The 17,963-nt window shown below is 41.2% G+C and overlaps 1 protein-coding gene across 3 annotated transcripts in view; it reads left to right on the top strand.

Annotated features, from left to right (window-relative positions):
• LOC126210239 (zinc finger CCCH domain-containing protein 14) overlaps window positions 1–17,963 on the top strand; it is a 238,337-nt gene that overhangs the window by 47,718 nt on the left and 172,656 nt on the right. For all 3 annotated transcript variants that reach the window (XM_049939427.1, XM_049939426.1, XM_049939428.1), the window contains 2 exons: window positions 1,954–2,155; window positions 13,817–14,198. In XM_049939427.1, coding sequence (XP_049795384.1) covers window positions 1,954–2,155; window positions 13,817–14,198 — 584 coding nt within the window. The remainder of the gene's footprint in view (window positions 1–1,953; window positions 2,156–13,816; window positions 14,199–17,963) is intronic.

Raw genomic sequence — 17,963 nt, 5'->3', positions numbered from 1 at the left:
ACACGTGATTCGTCTGATTGTAGGTAGATGTGAAGAGGCAATATTGCAACTTGTCAGATTGCACCAAATGCCTGCATTCGACCACTGCCAAGTTTGTGTGTCATTTGGACCACCGACGGCTTTACGTGGTGCAGTGAGGGTCGTCCTTTTGTGAGGTAGCTGACTCTCGATCTGTCGCAGGCAGTTATCTCCGTGACATTCTCTCTGAAACGATTTGATACTGCCCGGCATTTGCCGATAGCAGCAGTTCCTCTCTAGTTCGAAACAATTGTCATCGACGAGGTACGACACTCGTCTCCCTTCCGATCCTGTTAGTCATTTCACAACCGCCATTCTTACTCCGTGTTATGATGTTGCGAGTGGTACACCGGTCCTCGTAGATAGGTTTGACACTCCGCAATTTTAAACCCTAGGCCCGGTATTTACTACTTTAGGTGAAGCACGTTTTTTGCTGCCGATATACTGCCTTCAGTTGCTCACCTTTATATTTGATGACTGCGATTTCGTTTCAAAATCTTTAAGATTTTGACCTTATCACCTGCTTCAATTGACCATGTAGCCGTAAGTGTTTGAACAGTTGTCAACTTATTGAGAAATTTGTAATAATTAATAATACTTTCGTGTTAATCTCATACGAGAAACTTCGGTTTTAAATATACTCTCAGATGATGAACTGAGGCAAATGTAACAAATAAAAATCTCGATATAGTGTTCGTAACTGTTGCTATTGGGCTTAAATGTAAAAATAAAATACTGTGAGTGTGTAATCTGGTAATAACCGGAGAAAATGCCCCTATCCTGGAAGCTACAGTCAAGTATCTTCCACAGTTACAGGTCTGCTGACAATGTGTTAACAACTCTTCCAAAAAAGTTGCAAGTTGCAAGTTTTCTCACCAATTTTATGTGCCTGTATGAACTCGTGTACACTGTAGCAGATTAATGTAAACAAGGGAAAACTGCATCAGCCCTAGGTAGATTCGGCACTGTAGTGCACAACTGGGCTCAGCCACACCGGAAGTGGAACGGCCCGTCCTCCCTCGACCCGGTGAGTTGTGAGAGGGACCTGCACTTTTACATCGACTCTTCCGAGGATCTAAGAAATAATGAGAACAGGTGCCGAGATCCACTGGGGCCGTATTCGCTGACCCTTACATTGTATCCTCAGTACCATTGCACCACAGGTTAATCGCCTCTGGCTATCTATTGATGTAGCGTTCAGAGTTAGTTTCTCACATTAATTCTCTCTGTCAGCTTGTGGCACTTCCCTAAAGATTTTCATTTGCTGCGGGATATACGGAAGTTAATAGATTACCCAGGTTTTAATACTGGAGTGACAATTTTTGCATTTTGCTTTGCTTTAATCTGTAAGTATTAACTTTTTGATCCAGATTCATACCAAAATCCTCCGGTGCAGTAGTGCTAAAATTTTTTCACTTGGCGTTAGTATTTCTTCAGCCCCTTTTTCTCGTGTCAGGCGTGTCAACTCCTAAACACCTTACTGCAGTTTGAATGAGGAACTGGAAAGTAGCAAATGGAGTACAGGTAATGGCAGCAGTTAAGGCGATTTCAGACACTGTAGTTGAGGTGCCAAGTGGTTGACAGGTACACAGATTAGATGGAAAATATTGCTAAGAATTCTGGCTGTGTCCTCCTCAGGAATGAAAATGCACACATACGAAACTTGTAGTCGGGTCCCAGTTCCCGTTTTTTCAGCTCTGAGAAAGGACTGTCCAAAGGCCCTGCAACATTTTCAGCGTCTCGTCCGTGCCTTGTAGACCACTCGGATCCTCGACTGTAGGGCGAGTGGTTACCATTACTCCCTCTGTTACCGTACATGATGTCGGTGTGGCGGAATGTGTACTTGTGTGTCATGACGGGTGAAGGTAAGGAGTTATTCCGGGTTTCACACACATTTGGTTTGCTCACCCTGTGACCTCCCTCTTCCTCACGCAGCACATAGTACGAGCGGTGCGCGGAAGGTCCGGCCGACAGTGCGCCGGGTTGTGACTGCGCCGGCCTCGGTTGTCGCCATGGCGACAAAGAGGTCTGCGGGCGAAGAGGACGGCAGAGGCCCGGCAAAGAGGGCCGCCGTATGCGTCGGCGAGGAGGCTGTGTCGAAGAGGAGCCTGGCCAGCACCGTGGGGGTTACCGACAGGTGGGTGCCAGCAGAATTCACAACTGCAGAAAAGTTCTGCTATTATGTGAACGAAATGCCCGGTACTGGCAGAAGAAACGGCAGTGTAGAATGTTTGTTATAATTATTACTGATCTTCGCAGCAAAATAAAACTTTTACCCGTTGTGGATGTGAACACTGTGACTATAACATGAAAAGGTTTTCAGAAATTACAACAACCGGTCGCCTTTTTAATTAGACGTGTTTCAGTAAATTAGGACCGGATTCAATCTGTGGCAAGATAGAAAATGAGAGCAAATAAGCACGACACGTGGCACAGTTTCACTAAATATTTACGGTATAAGTTCTACTTGTAGATGTTACTTGCAGTTGTTAGATTCTGCAGATACATTTTTGTTGCGTGTAGCACTTTGGAAAACATTATTTACATTTACAAATTGTTTTCACTCTCTACTATTAACAGACTTTGCCGCAGACACCGACTTTCGCATTTTATAAATCGTAAACAAACCGAAGACTGTTACTGAACTAAAGGCTCAAAAAGTTCATGTTGAACTAAAGATGTTGTTGATTGACACTCACATTGAAGAATGTTACATCTTACTTACAGGGAATATATATGCAAAATTAACTTAAATTAGCATAATTGTATCTTTCTTACAGGAAATATAAATGCCAAATTAATGTAAATTAGTAAAAACAGCTGCAGATTAACCACTAACCTGTCAGTCTCAGATGTTGTATGCCCAGTTCAACCAATATATCGAGGAAGAAAATGGCTCTAGAATGAAATTTTCACTCTGCAGTGGAGTGTGCGCTGATACGAAACTTCCTGGCAGATTAAAACTGTGTGCCAGACCGAGACTTGAACTCGGGACCTTTGCCTTTCACGGTCAAGTGTTCTGCTGACTGAACTACCCGAGCACGACTCACGCCCTGTCCTCACGGCTTTAATTCCGCCAGTCGTGCTTGGGTAGCTCAGTTGGTAGAGCAGTTGCCCGTGAAAGGCAAAGGTCCAGAGTTCGAGTCTCAGTCCGGCACACAGTTTTAATCTGCCAGGAAGTTTCGTATCAGCGCACACTCCACTGTAGAGTGAAAATTTCATTCTAGAAATATCCCCCAGGGTGTGGCTAAGCCATGTCTCCGCAAATCCTTTCTTCCAGGAGGGCTAGGTTCGCAGGAGAGCTTCTGTGAAGTTTGGAAGGTAGGAGACGAGGTACTGGCAGAATTGAAGCTCTGGGGACGGGGCTTGAGTCATGCTTGGGTAGCTCAGTTGGTAGAGCGCTTGCCTGCGAAAGGCAAAGGTCCCAAGTTCAAGTCTCGGTCTGGCACACAGTTTTAATCTGCTGGGAAGTTTTAGTCTGCCGGGAAGTTTTAGTCTGCCGGGAAGTTTTAGTCTGCCGGGAAGTTTTAGTCTGCCGGGAAGTTTTAGTCTGCCGGGAAGTTTTAGTCTGCCGGGAAGTTTTAGTCTGCCGGGAAGTTTTAGTCTGCCGGGAAGTTTTAGTCTGCCGGGAAGTTTTAGTCTGCCGGGAAGTTTTAGTCTGCCGGGAAGTTTTAGTCTGCCGGGAAGTTTTAGTCTGCCGGGAAGTTTTAGTCTGCCGGGAAGTTTTAGTCTGCCGGGAAGTTTTAGTCTGCCGGGAAGTTTTAGGCTGCCGGTAAGTTTTAGGCTGCCGGTAAGTTTTAGGCTGCCGGTAAGTTTTAGGCTGCCGGTAAGTTTTAGGCTGCCGGTAAGTTTTAGGCTGCCGGTAAGTTTTAGGCTGCCGGTAAGTTTTAGGCTGCCGGTAAGTTTTAGGCTGCCGGGAAGTTTTAGGCTGCCGGGAAGTTTTAGGCTGCCGGGAAGTTTTAGGCTGCCGGGAAGTTTTAGGCTGCCGGGAAGTTTTAGGCTGCCGGGAAGTTTTAGGCTGCCGGGAAGTTTTAGGCTGCCGGGAAGTTTTAGGCTGCCGGGAAGTTTTAGGCTGCCGGGAAGTTTTAGGCTGCCGGGAAGTTTTAGGCTGCCGGGAAGTTTTAGGCTGCCGGGAAGTTTTAGGCTGCCGGGAAGTTTTAGGCTGCCGGGAAGTTTTAGGCTGCCGGGAAGTTTTAGGCTGCCGGGAAGTTTTAGGCTGCCGGGAAGTTTTAGGCTGCCGGGAAGTTTTAGGCTGCCGGGAAGTTTTAGGCTGCCGGGAAGTTTTAGGCTGCCGGGAAGTTTTAGGCTGCCGGGAAGTTTTAGGCTGCCGGGAAGTTTTAGGCTGCCGGGAAGTTTTAGGCTGCCGGGAAGTTTTAGGCTGCCGGGAAGTTTTAGTCTGCCGGGAAGTTTTAGGCTGCCGGGAAGTTTTAGGCTGCCGGGAAGTTTTAGGCTGCCGGGAAGTTTTAGGCTGCCGGGAAGTTTTAGGCTGCCGGGAAGTTTTAGGCTGCCGGGAAGTTTTAGGCTGCCGGGAAGTTTTAGGCTGCCGGGAAGTTTTAGGCTGCCGGGAAGTTTTAGGCTGCCGGGAAGTTTTAGGCTGCCGGGAAGTTTTAGGCTGCCGGGAAGTTTTAGGCTGCCGGGAAGTTTTAGGCTGCCGGGAAGTTTTAGGCTGCCGGGAAGTTTTAGGCTGCCGGGAAGTTTTAGGCTGCCGGGAAGTTTTAGGCTGCCGGGAAGTTTTAGGCTGCCGGGAAGTTTTAGGCTGCCGGGAAGTTTTAGGCTGCCGGGAAGTTTTAGGCTGCCGGGAAGTTTTAGGCTGCCGGGAAGTTTTAGGCTGCCGGGAAGTTTTAGGCTGCCGGGAAGTTTTAGGCTGCCGGGAAGTTTTAAGAAAATGGCTGTTATAAATTATCCCCATACAAGTACTCTTAATTGTAATAGAAATACAATGTGGACATACAGTTTCATACACCTTTTAAAATGCATATATTAATTTGCAGCTTAATTTTTACTAATTTAAGTTAGTTTGGCATTTATATTTCCTTTGGTTCAACATGAAATCTTTGAGCATGTCGTTTAATCACAGTCTTTGATTTGTTTACAAATTGTAAAACATGTCTTTGGCAAAATCTGTTAATTGTAGTGTGTGAATGCAGTTTGAAAGTGTGAATAATGTTTCAAAAAGTGTCACACATTACAAGTATATATTTGCAGATTCTATTAACTGTAAGTAACACCTTTAAGTAGAACTTATATTGTAAATATTGCATAAAACTGTACCACATGTTGTGCTTATTTGCTGTTTTCTATCGTGCCACAGGTTCACAAGCCTCACAAAGCTACAACAAAAACCACTAAATGTACGTATGTACCATCTTATGATGAGCTGCTAGGCAGCTCGAAACCACTCATGGTTTATTGAAGTACATCTATTGAAAAGGTGACTGGTTGTGGTAATTTCTGAAAACCTTTGCAGCAAAAATCTGGGCTTTTTAACTCCTTTACGTATGTCACATAGGACAGCTTGTATATTTTTCAAATACATTTCAACATTTGAGCTTCAGAATTTCTCCATTTATTAACCATCTTCATTCACCTCTGACATGGCTGACGACTGACATTTTACTAATTATGTACAGCAGTGCTAACTGCTGGCCCCGTCACCTGCCAACGTGTATGAGAGTGTGCTGAAAGGTAAAGCCTCCGAACTTTTTATCTGAAAACTTGTAAAGCTTTTTAAATAAACCAAATGTTGTTAACTCTCTGCATCTTTATTATTTATGTACCTACATATTTATCTCTCAAAGTAGTCACCCTCTCGGCTGACACATTTCTCTCAAAAAAAAGGCAAGTTTGTTGATACCGTCACTGTAGAATGTTTGAGTTTGTTGACCAAGCCACGAGCTCACCACTGCTTGCACCACTTCACCACTATCAAAGTGAAGTCCTCGAAGGTGTTATTTGAGATTTGGAAATGCAGTTATCCACTCTGAACTGTCACTCGCGTAGAGATTAGCTCCCCCCTTTCCTTCATTATGAGCACGAACAACCTGACATCGCATCTTTCTGATGTCAATACGATCGTCACGGTACACGGCTTCCATTCTTCTACGCATTTCATTTGGAGTCATGTTTTCTGTTGTAATAACTCGATTATAGGGTGCCATTTCTCACGCGTGAGCGCGCCCCCCCCCCCCCCCCCCCCCCCACACACACACACACACGTTAGATACCACCTCGCTACACACTACGGTTTGATGCCCCGGCAGAGGGTCGCCACTCACATCGGCAACATGATAAAATCGATCGAGTAATGTGCAGCACGTATAATACCATGATCAATATTGGTATGGGAATTAAAATTTCGGTGATACTACTTTTCGGCGTGCCCGTATAGTTAAATGACAATTGGTGATTCTTAAAATATTGTAATCATAATTTATCACTATTTACATTGAAGTAAAGTTCATGTGAAAAAATTTAAGTGTGACAATGTGCTTAACAGATATTAACAATACATTTTAAATAAATTATTTTGTTAAATACAAAAGTTTAATGTACCAAATTTTGTACAGTCATTATTAACATCTAATACTAAGATGTATCAATGTCATTGAAATAGATGATGCAAATAACTGATCTTATAATTATATTTTTCCCTGAGACATTTAAGTCTCTTCTTTATCTACGGTAATAATTGAAGCAGAAGAAATGAATTAGAACTTGTGTTGCAGCCGGGATTCGAACCTGGGTCTTACATTCTCACTACTGCCAGGGAAAGTAAATAAATTCCTTCTACTTCAGTCATCATCGTAGGCAAATAGCTGACTTTAAACTTGTCCACTAAGTAACTATCATACTGAAAGTTTATATTCTGAACACTTGACTAAGTCATTTTATATTATCTTTACCAGTTTTGACAAAAGTACCCAAAAAAGTAATTGGCTTCAATTAAAATTACTTTTACTTTTCAGTCAGGTGGATTAATGACCTAACTTTAGGAAAAGCGAGGCTGCTCACCGTGTGTCTTAGAATGGGCATTGTGACAACCATCACTGGTAGAGGAACATAGGGAGGATCATCATGCATGAAAAACACACCAAACACAAGAGTTAATAGAATGATATGTATTTTGAAGAAAAAAGAAAAGAGGATGACACAAGAATGAATACAAATGTTACCAACATATTCAGTGTTCATTTACAGTTTTAGATTACCATGCCTTCAGAAAACAGCTACATTTCAAAGTTTTTTATCTCTGAGCCTGTTCCTCTCTGTTGGAAGAATTTCTTTGCATACACTCAAGAGGTGCTTCACAGGAGTGATAGAGGGTATTCCTGCATTTAGTTTTAAAAACAATCATTTTACTGAACTATGCTGAACGAGAAGTTTCACTTCAGTTGAACTACTGGAGAGGTATGAAGCTGCCTCATCAAACTCTCCAGGATATGTTGCTGAAGAAACAGTGTTAAAAAAAAAAAAGCTGCTCCATCACTTCCTTCAAAGGTTTCTTCATTTTTCAGAGATGATGTTTCACCATACACCATCCTATAGATTGTAAGCATTTCTTCCTTTAATAAACAAATAGCTTCTTCCTTCTCATGTCCTTCCAACCAGGAAAATTTTAGTGCTAGTATCAAACCTGCTGCTGTGCTTAGGTTATCATCTAGTATGATGGGGTCATTCTTTTTTGTTGACCTTCTGTTAAGGTGCTTGCCATACAATATGCAACTGCCCTTACTTATTTTTGGGTGTTCCCGCAGCAAACATTTGGTAGTAGGATGTAAGTACCCTATGTACATATTCTTTCCAGCTTGCAAAATCATCAGTGCCACTGCAGTATGCTTTGTGACCTGAAACAAAAATTTTTAAATTAATTTTCATTAATATCCTAACATATCAATGTTTAAATTGTGTATGTGTTATGATTAAAGTGAGACTAACTGGCTGTGGAAGTTAACTGAATCACTCTATTAAAAATGAACAGACAGAGTAATTTAAGTTATTAGAAAATTTAGTTATCTTAAGTTCACAAACCTTCATTATTTCAAATCATGTTTCTGTGGATAAAATAGGTAGCTGCTGTATTGTTAACCTTTGAAGAGTTACTAAGATTCGAAATTAATTTTTTGGGGACTATCAGTTACGTTTACGATGGTGGTCTTTAAAAACATGTTTTACCGGTTTCATTGTGTACCTCATTTTCAAACATTCTTATGCTTTTTATACTGTTGCAAAACATATTTCACTAATGTGTATGATAAGTGAACCATATGTTTCAGGATTTACTAGTCAGTGTTTGTTAAGGCCACTAAAAACATGGATTGTTCTACTCCTATACTCACTGACACACCAATAGAAGCATTATTAAGCATTAGAATTAGGCATACTGTGAATTTAAGGTAGACAATCATAGAGTTACTGAAAGACATGGCTAGTCAAATATCCACCAAAAATTTGTTTATGGAAATTAGAAAGAAGCCTGACCATTCCTAGGTCAGTGCTTAAATGATAGACAGAAAAGGCCTTTATTGTAGAAGTTGACAACAACAATTCTAGGCTGTCAAATCAACGTTCAGAATTGTTCAGAAAAGTGGAAAAACAGTGTCTGACTATAATACCTCTTCACAAGATTTTCATTATGGCCGAAAAACTGGAAGAATTCTTGCATCTGGATTTGCTAAGGAGAATGGAAAATCTGTACCAAAGAACTGGGAAAGAGAGAACGTAGCTTTACTGCCAGCTCATTTGACTAATTGACATTTGCCAACTTGTTTACGCAAAGAATGTATTTGCCGCCTACTTCCACTGTTGATTTTGACAAGATCATAACTGCAGATGTGAACATTCCTCAGCCTTTGAAAATGTCAAGTCCAATGGCAAAAGAAGTAAGGCAATATCTCCAGAAGTAGTTCTTCTTATCACAAAGCCTCTCTTCCAGGAATAGTAGGAATAATGAAAACTAAATTATTGATTCTGACATACACTCCCGTCAAAGGCAGTTTTAATGAAGAAGCTAGATTAACAGAACAAAAAGAAGCTGAAAAAATGTAATGGGCTTATAGGAAAATAGTCTAACAGTGAAAGTAACAAAAATGTAGAGAGAAAAGTATCTGACTTTGAAGAATCCTAAGAGGCTAAAGGGTCTGATCTGTTACCTAAGACATCTTATTTGCAGCAGCGAGTCTTTCTTCAAAAGAAGAAAGCGCGGTGTATTCTCCTGGAAATTTTGTGACTGTCAGTGGCAAAAAATGTACCAACTTTCTGACACGATGTTGCAAAATTTTTTTCAGATCCTAAAAGATGCGGTGTGGGTGTTATTTTACTCTTGCCTAAGAGTCATCGGGTACCTTTCTCTGGTCGTTCAACAGATACTTGCAGTCTCATTTGTGTAATGTGTAGCTGGAGCCAGCCCAAACAAATACTGCTCACGACATCTTCCTTTCATCGCCTAGTGTTGTACGAAAGTGTCTGTTTCTGCTTACAAACAAAATGATTTTTAAGCCGGAATTTCACGTGCTTATTCGACAGAATAGTCCCGAATTAGCCTACTGCGATATTTATTTTATCAATACAAATTAAGGGGGGACAGTAAAACACGAAGTATAACCAGTACTCTAACAGCAACGCCACCGTCTGTCCCGTGCTGACTGCTAGCACCATGCAACAGCACTGCTGTTCAGTGGCTGCTGGACTATGGTTGTTCTTTGTGTTTTACTGTCCCCGTTAATTCGTAGCAGTAAAACAAATATGACACTAGACTAATCTGGGACTACACTATTGTATGAAAACTTCAAAAATTATTTTATTTGTAACTGGAATCGATCCGACACTTTCCGTCGACACTGGTCGTCGTGTAAAAGACTTGGTGGGCCACATTTGTTTTGTTTGGGCTGACTCCAGCTACACATTGCAAAAACGAAATTGCAAATATATGCTGAAAGACGAGAGAAAATTTGCCTGACACCTCTTAGAAGTGACATTCGATATGTGACTGGAACAGTGAAATTTAACCAAACACATAAAAGGAAGTTTTGTACGAGAGTGTGATGTAGTCTTAGCTATTTATGAACCATTTAGAGGCTGTAGTGTTTCTACGATTCTCGTATAAATTATTGTTTGTATCTCACGATACTGTATTACGTAGGGTGCAGCAATTGGCTGCTTTGATGTGATCTTGTTTTTGAATGTGTAACAGTTAATTATGATGATCAGTAATCTCTTGCATGGGGTTAAGTGGATCACTTGCATCTATGTTATGTTTTGGTCTCTGCTTTTGTTAATATTTAAATTAGGCTCTTAATATATTTTTCAAATGTTCCTTACACAGTAGCCAAATCAGTGACGTGATAAACATTTACTTGTCAAGAAAAACAAAAATGCAAAAAATTAAAATGTAAAGAATATTCCCATTAAACTAACATTACTCCATGTTACAACTGTAATACATTTAAAACTTACTGCAATATATTCATTCAGAAATGTCACATCTACCGGTCGAAGGCGTACTAGCCCGATGCTGTCCAAGGGGACATCTATATAGTGCATCTAGGCTGCACTTGTCTGTTGCAGACACCAGACAGTGTTAAATGTCTTATGTGCTGTTACGTCTTGTAGCAGTAGGAGTCACAAGCAACTTATGGATCATTGTGTGGATGGAATAGACAATTCTTTGTTTATTCCATAAAGCTTGGCAGTGTGCTCTTGCTACATTCTTAAAATGAGGATTGTCCTCTGCTTTTTGGCTATCCTGCAATGACTATGAATGTAAGCATGTAAAACATAACAAGACTGTTGGCAAAAAAAGGAAAAAACAATTTATGATGAAGAGAATTCCTGTTTACCTTTAGTGCTAATAGGTTAAGGGTATGCGCAGCACACCGCTGATGTGACGGCAAGTTATACAGGAATTCATTCACACCTTCATCAAGAATGGTGCTACTTGAACGAGCTCCATCTCTTTTGGCTTATCAGATGCCTGAACTTCACCTTCACCAGGTTTCATTCCATATAATTTCATTCCATATAACCTAAAAAGAAATAATTGGAAAGATGATATTTGAAAAGGTAACACAGAACTGATACGTAGGAAAACTCGAACAAAAAATGCATTACATTACCTTAGGTGAAAGCTTTGTTGAAATTGCTGCCATTTTGTGTTACACAAGACACCACTTTCCTATGAATATTAAAATCGTGATGTATACTCTAGATACCAGCAACCAGAACATCGTGTGAATGGCATCCCACAAGCCTCTCTATAGCAAGCATAGCAGATGTCTACCTGGTGTCTGATTGTCGAGCAACTGCATGGTAACCCCCGAGAAAAGTCGTCCTAAACTGTGCCTGGCAATCTGCTGTGGTTGTAACTGTCAGCTCTCGATAACCCTTCTATTAGTTTCATTTTTTTGGTTATTGTACCTTTCCTTCAGTCATGCAGAAACAATCTTTCTCCACATCACTGTCCTATTTGCTGCCAAACCTTTTATTAAAATTATGAACGATTCTTCTTCTACCACTGAAAAGAGCTGAACAGAATAGCAGAAAAAAATCTAAAATTTTTCGACAGTGCTTTGACTGGTAATGTTGTTTGTGAAGGAAAGTGTAGATTGTTTTTCTTTTGCGCCCGTACTTTCAGTTCGAAGATCACGCTCTCTTCTCTTCGCTTGCTGCAAGGAGTTTTCCATTTCAGTTAACTTTGTTGGATGAATCCTCAGCAATGGAAACAAAGATTGTGCGATTTTTTGTAAAATAGTTGTATTTTGCAATTTGTTGTATTTGCACCATTTACAGTTACATTGTTTTCTTAGGTTAGTGAACTATTTGTGGAAAACTGTGGTGCCACTTAGCAATGGAATGTACATGTGTTTCAATTTGTAACTTTAATATTACATAATACATTTTCAGATTGTAATTGCTCACCTGTATATGCTTCCTTAAGTTTGACACCATGATCCAGGCATACTTCAAATATTTTATCTCCTGGACAAAGCTTACATTTTATAGTCGTATTTTCTTTGCTTTGTGCACCATTTGACTCGACATAATTCCTTACGTAAGGAAACAGCAATACTCTCACCTCACACTAGCTGTTTTCTACTTCACTGGACATGCTGTATATCAGAGCAAGAAACATATCTCGACTTCCATCCTGTCACACAGCTTTTACAATGAATGAATGAAGATTGCGCCAAGAATATAGAGGTGACATGTCTTTCGCCAGCTGCTAGACATGTTCAAAAGAGGGTGACTTATGACTTGTTACAAAGCAATGATTCCAATGTTGTAACAACTGCTGTTCTATTGGAATATGTAAATTACAGTTACAAATTACATTTTCTAAAATGTATTGTTTACAAGGAAAAATTACATGAAAAGTAATTGTTACATGTAATCCAATTCCTTTTGCTCAATTACTTACCATCACTGATCTTGACGCATATTTGATTTCTAAGAATTCACATATTTTTTACAAAATCTATGTTTTATGAGTAAATTGTTGTCTTAGCAGACTTAATTTTACGTAGTGACTGAATGGAAGTACAAATAAACAAAGTTTCAGCTCGAACGGAGCTGCAGCCTTTCATAAGAAAGAGGATGTTGAGCTTTCCTGCTGTATGGCATAAATTTTTTCTGATGTTCTTCAACAGTGAGTAACATATGCCGTAGAAAAGAACACAATAATAAATGTACAATTCCATTTACAAAAAAAGTTATTTTGTAAGAAGTACCTCAGTGGGAAGATTTATCACATAGTCCTGTTCGAAAACCTACTTTTAAATGTTGAAATGTACCAATTTTGTACATTTACATAATTTGAAATTTAATTCAGTTGGCTAGTGTAAAAATCACAGCAGAAGTTCAAAATTTGGGTTCACGGGCAATATTGGAATGGTGAATTGACACACTAACTAAACAATGTATGCGAGTAAGTGATTTACATAAAAGTTGTCCATGTATTGATTAAAACGTGTGCATCACAAAAGCATGGTCGAAACTGACAAACAGTTCACACACACTTACTTTACACTGATTAAGAAAAAGTGTCAAATTTGAACTGAACAGAGTGACTTAAATATCGCATTTTAAATAATTTTTCAGTAACGTGTAGAATTTTTTTTTTTTTTACATTGTTGGTTTTATGTTCTTTATGAAATAACAATCAAAGTTTCATTCATTTAATGAATTTAGTGAAGACATAAACATTGGATTTTCCCATGTTAACAATGATGTTACAAATCGATAATCATTATGATGCACAGTTACATAAAGTTTATTACGTTATTAATGTTGTGTTTTAAAATATGAATTTCTACAACATGACTTTAATTCAAAAGATGTAATGACAATTGTCTGTATTAAATACAGTACTTTATAGAGCTAAAGCTTTTTGTACAGAAAAATCATGAAATCTAGATGCTGTAATTTACATACATACAATGGTCACAAATTTTAGGATGGAGTAATTACTCTAACATATATTCTAATTGAATTTTGATTGGAAAACAGTTATTACTAACATAAATGTTAATATGTATCGATATACGAAACTGTAAGTTATCTGTAAAGAACAGAAACAGTACACGATGTGGGTACTGTAATCTCACATCGACGCGGTATCGACATATTCGAAATACGTGTTCCCATTCTGCTGCATTACGGTGTGTCTGTCGGCTCTAAATGTAATTCGGCTGTCCACAGGTACGTATTGGCCTGTCTTACTGCCTCCTCATTACTCTGCACTACACGGAAAGTGTTTAGATTCGAGTACCAAATTACGTACGCTACTTTCGTTTCACAATTACAGGCTAGGAGTGCGGCCGAGTGGAGGCCCGAGTATAAAGGACAGGCTGGGTACGAGAGGTCCAGTAGCCGTCACTGCTGCCGCATCGGCGTCTGCTGAGCCGGTGAGCAGGCCGGGCGCAAGGAATCCCACAGCAGCAGCCGGAGAGCCCCGTCCCGGCGGCGGAAAGGTGACGGACAGGTTGGGACCGAGGCCCTCCGGCAGCGGGACTGCCAGTGCCCCAGAAGGGTCAGGCGCGAAGTCCAGCGCCACTGCGGAGAGCAGCGGACTGCCGACCAGACTGAGGGTCGCAGACAGGCTGGGTACGAGGAGGGGCGACGCGGCAAGGGAGGCCGGCACGTCCAGGAAGAGAGCGGCAGAGGGAGGCAGAGACACTCTGCCCGAGGTGAGTCTGCCCGCTGCTGTCAAACTGCCGTGTCGGAATCTCGTCCTCCCGTCATTCTTACCATGGGGGACAACTGTGACTTAATCTTGGTGGCTAATTGTACTTAAAGAGACGATTGGTACTCGGTACGGTAACTACGGTCTGTGTGTTTACGATACGAAATTTCGCATTTTCCACACTGGCGTGTAACAGATCATTTTTAGTGACAAATTCTCACTTGTGTAGCCTTTGTAGATTGACTGCTTCGGGCTTCTTCTCAGAACACTTTTATTTAAATTTTTACGAGAGGAGAGTTCAGAATTATTCATCATGAGATAAAATATGCAATTTAATAAAAAGTGATTAACAAGTAGTTAAGTGACGTGCACAATCTGGCTTACCTTCTCTCGTAGTAAACACGTTTGATTGTGACATTTCCCAGCTCGGTACAAGTAGGTGTATATTGTATATCGCATCCTGTCGCGTCATTGGCAGACAGGAAATTAGCCGATCGAGTGGACAGTCTCCTTCCACGAGAGAGAGAAAATGGCTGGCGGAGAACATCCACACCGATAACTGTTCCGTAATATGCTCACCGAGCTGGGTTACCTATCCTTTTCGGTGTTAATATTAAAATTGAAAATTGTTTTTGTGTTCTATCACAGGACAGTCACCTCACACGAGGTTGATGGAGATAGATTTTTTTTTTTTTTTTTTTTTTTTGCACATTCCAGTTTGAGGCACATTTGGTGGCCAGTAACAACATCTACTTCCATTTAGGTACACAGCGAGCCACCGTGAGATGCACAGCAGAGGGGTTCCTCGTGTCACTGCCAGTAATTCCCTTTCAAATTCCACTCACAAATGAAGTGAAGGAAAAATGACTGACTGCGCTCCCATATGTACCACAGTTGCTCTTATCCCGTCTTTGTGGCGCCACATGAGACTGGCAACAGGACTGTTCTGCAGCCTGTCGTATATGCCGGTTCTGTAAACTTCCTAGATAGTGTTACACGAAAAGGACTTTTTTGTCACCATCAGGGATTCCTGTCGAAGGTCTCAGTGTACCCGTAATACTCCGGCATCGATCGAACCTACCGGTAATGGACGTAGTGACACACCTTCCTTCGATCGTGCCTCACTTATCTCGAGCGTACCCGACACCTGACAGCTGATAGACTAGTCAGTACCCAGTACACTGTGCCAGTGGCCTGTAGCCATCAACCGACAGTGAGTAGGCAGTAGCTGGCTGCTGAGTACGCTCCACTGGCACCTGACTGAGTCCCAGCTATCTGGAGACTACCGTACGCTACTGGTTTCCCTCAGCTCCAATTCATCCTCCCATCCTGACATCCTCCTGGGCTTACCTTACACCCGCTCTCTCTTTCTAGGATTCTATACCTCAGTTGATAAAAGCAGAACCCTTATAGGATCACGTTGTTGTCTGTCAGACTGTTATAAACCCATTTTCCCCAGGAATGGGTAGATGTGTCAAGTTGAAACTAATGGCCCCTTGGTATGTAAACTATTGAAGCTGCTCAGTAAGTACAATCAAAAGATACGGCCATTTATCTCACGTACTTTAATACTCAAAAACACACTCGTCAGTACCTGTACGATACACCGCATTGACCTGAAATCTTGTAACAATTTTTTTGCTGTACTTTTTATTACATCTTGTTATTTATTACATCTCATTTGTTTTCTGTATTGCTTTTATTTTTTCATCTTTGTTTCCCTCCCTTTCCTCTTTTTCTCACTTGCACTGTTCATTTTTTACGCTTTAGTCTATCCCAACCTTACACTCCGTTCCCGGCACCTCCGGACGGTACCCTTCGATGTACTGCCTCCAGTCTACTCCTCCGGACACCTCCCTCTCGGTCTCCGTCTGTCCTCGTACTCACTGCAGGTGGGTCACTCACTTCGGGATATGACGTATCCACCCTTCCGCAACTTGTCACTCTCTCCTCCCAGGTGGAGGATCTGTAGTTCAAAAGCCGTATAGTCTGTCACGTTTACTGTCTTATCGGCAATACTGCAGTTTTTGCATCGCAGTGGCAAGTATTGTCTCATATTTTATAGGATGACTATAACTGTATTTTGTTCCTTCAGCTGCAGACTGCACGTAACGTACCAGTTTTTTTAAGCATTACCTTCGGGTCGGGAGACAAAATCTCGAGTACTACTTGTGGACAGAAGTGAAACTGGGGAACAATATTCCTAGGTTTCTCCACAGCTACTTCCTTCCTGAGGGAGGGGACAGGGTCAGTTTGAAAGGAGAAACAGGTTGTTCACACCCCATATGAAGAGGATTTCTGCCCTCCCCCATTAACCCTCCCTCCTCTCCCTCCATCATCCTGATTACATCTGTCCCTCCTTTCAAGGTGCCCACTTTGTATCCTCTCTTCCCTTGGGAAGGAACTGGAGAGGTATTCACAGAGGCAGTCTGTGGAGCTAGAAGCATTCCAGGGAACTGCACTGTTGTCAATTTCACCATTTTCTGCTCCGAATGGGAAGAAAGGTGTCCCCCATAAATTGTCTGTCACTAGTTTACGTAGAATTTGTCCCTTACTGTCATCATCAGCCACAACAACTTGAAGCAGATGGAATAAAAATCAACTAAACACCTCACTACAAACACCTTTGACACTTACACTGTCTGCGACGTTCACAGCGGAGCACTCGAAAAACTGCCAAATACTTCTCGTCGGAAAATATGTGACGTCACATGCACAGGAGGAGCCTAAACTCGCCTGCCTCCGTTAGTGACTGCGACTTTGTCTCCCAGAGAGAAGTGGCTCAGCTTTCTGTTTCATCTGTCTCATTATAGTTTAACGGTTCTCCCAGTCGAATTTTCCTTCTCACATTACGGCGTCCAGTCGTTGGACCAAATACCGGTGCGATGCATCTCTCCGCACTGGTCTGCACCCTGCACCCTGCGAGCCTCTTACCACTTTATTTAAGACATTTCTAGACTGTCATTGGCTGTACTATTTATCATCCACATTAAAGTTCCTTACTGCTACAATCCAAACACTTTCAGAAAAAGAGTTCTTAATATTTAAATTTGTTTTCTATCTTGACATACCTCTCTTCCTCAGAAAGCTTTTTCTTCTATTGCCAGTCCACATTTGGCATCCTCTCTGCTTTAACAATCATCATTTATTTTACTCCCCAAGTAGCAAAACTTGTGTATTACTTTCTGTGTTTCACTTCTATCTCCCTCACACCCCCTGTCTCTACTGCCCCCTCCCCAATTCCACTGTGTCACCTGACTTAAATTTATCTACATACCATTACAGTCGTTTTACTTTTATTGGTGTTCCTTTTATAACCTCTTTTTGGGGATTTATCTATTCTGTTCAACTTATTTTTGGAGTACTGTGTGTCTTTGATAGAATTTGCAGTATTGTTGGCAAACCTTGAAATATTTGTTTCTATCCTCTAAACTTCTAATTCCCTTTCCAGTTTTGTCCTTCATTTCATTTTGGCACAATTTGTTCAGACATAAAGCGACAGCACAATATGGACTATAGGATGAGAGGGTAAATAGAATTGGTGTTGTATCATTTGTACTGTTTTTTCGAGTGTCTTGCGAGACGGATTCGTGACAACATTGAGCTGGAATGTAATGCGTGTGTAGTAGATTCATTAAGAGACGTTAGAGTTGTACATTATAGTAAAGACATAGAGTTCAACTTTCCTGAGTGTATTATTCCACTGGAAGACAAAATGTGTCTTAGCATCTTCAATGCAACTGATTGAAGTCGGCGAGAAGAAGTTGCG

The sequence above is a fragment of the Schistocerca nitens genome, chromosome 10, assembly GCF_023898315.1.
Source record: "Schistocerca nitens isolate TAMUIC-IGC-003100 chromosome 10, iqSchNite1.1, whole genome shotgun sequence".
Taxonomy (NCBI): Eukaryota; Metazoa; Arthropoda; class Insecta; order Orthoptera; family Acrididae; genus Schistocerca; species Schistocerca nitens.
This window is presented reverse-complemented; position numbering and strand designations above follow the sequence as displayed.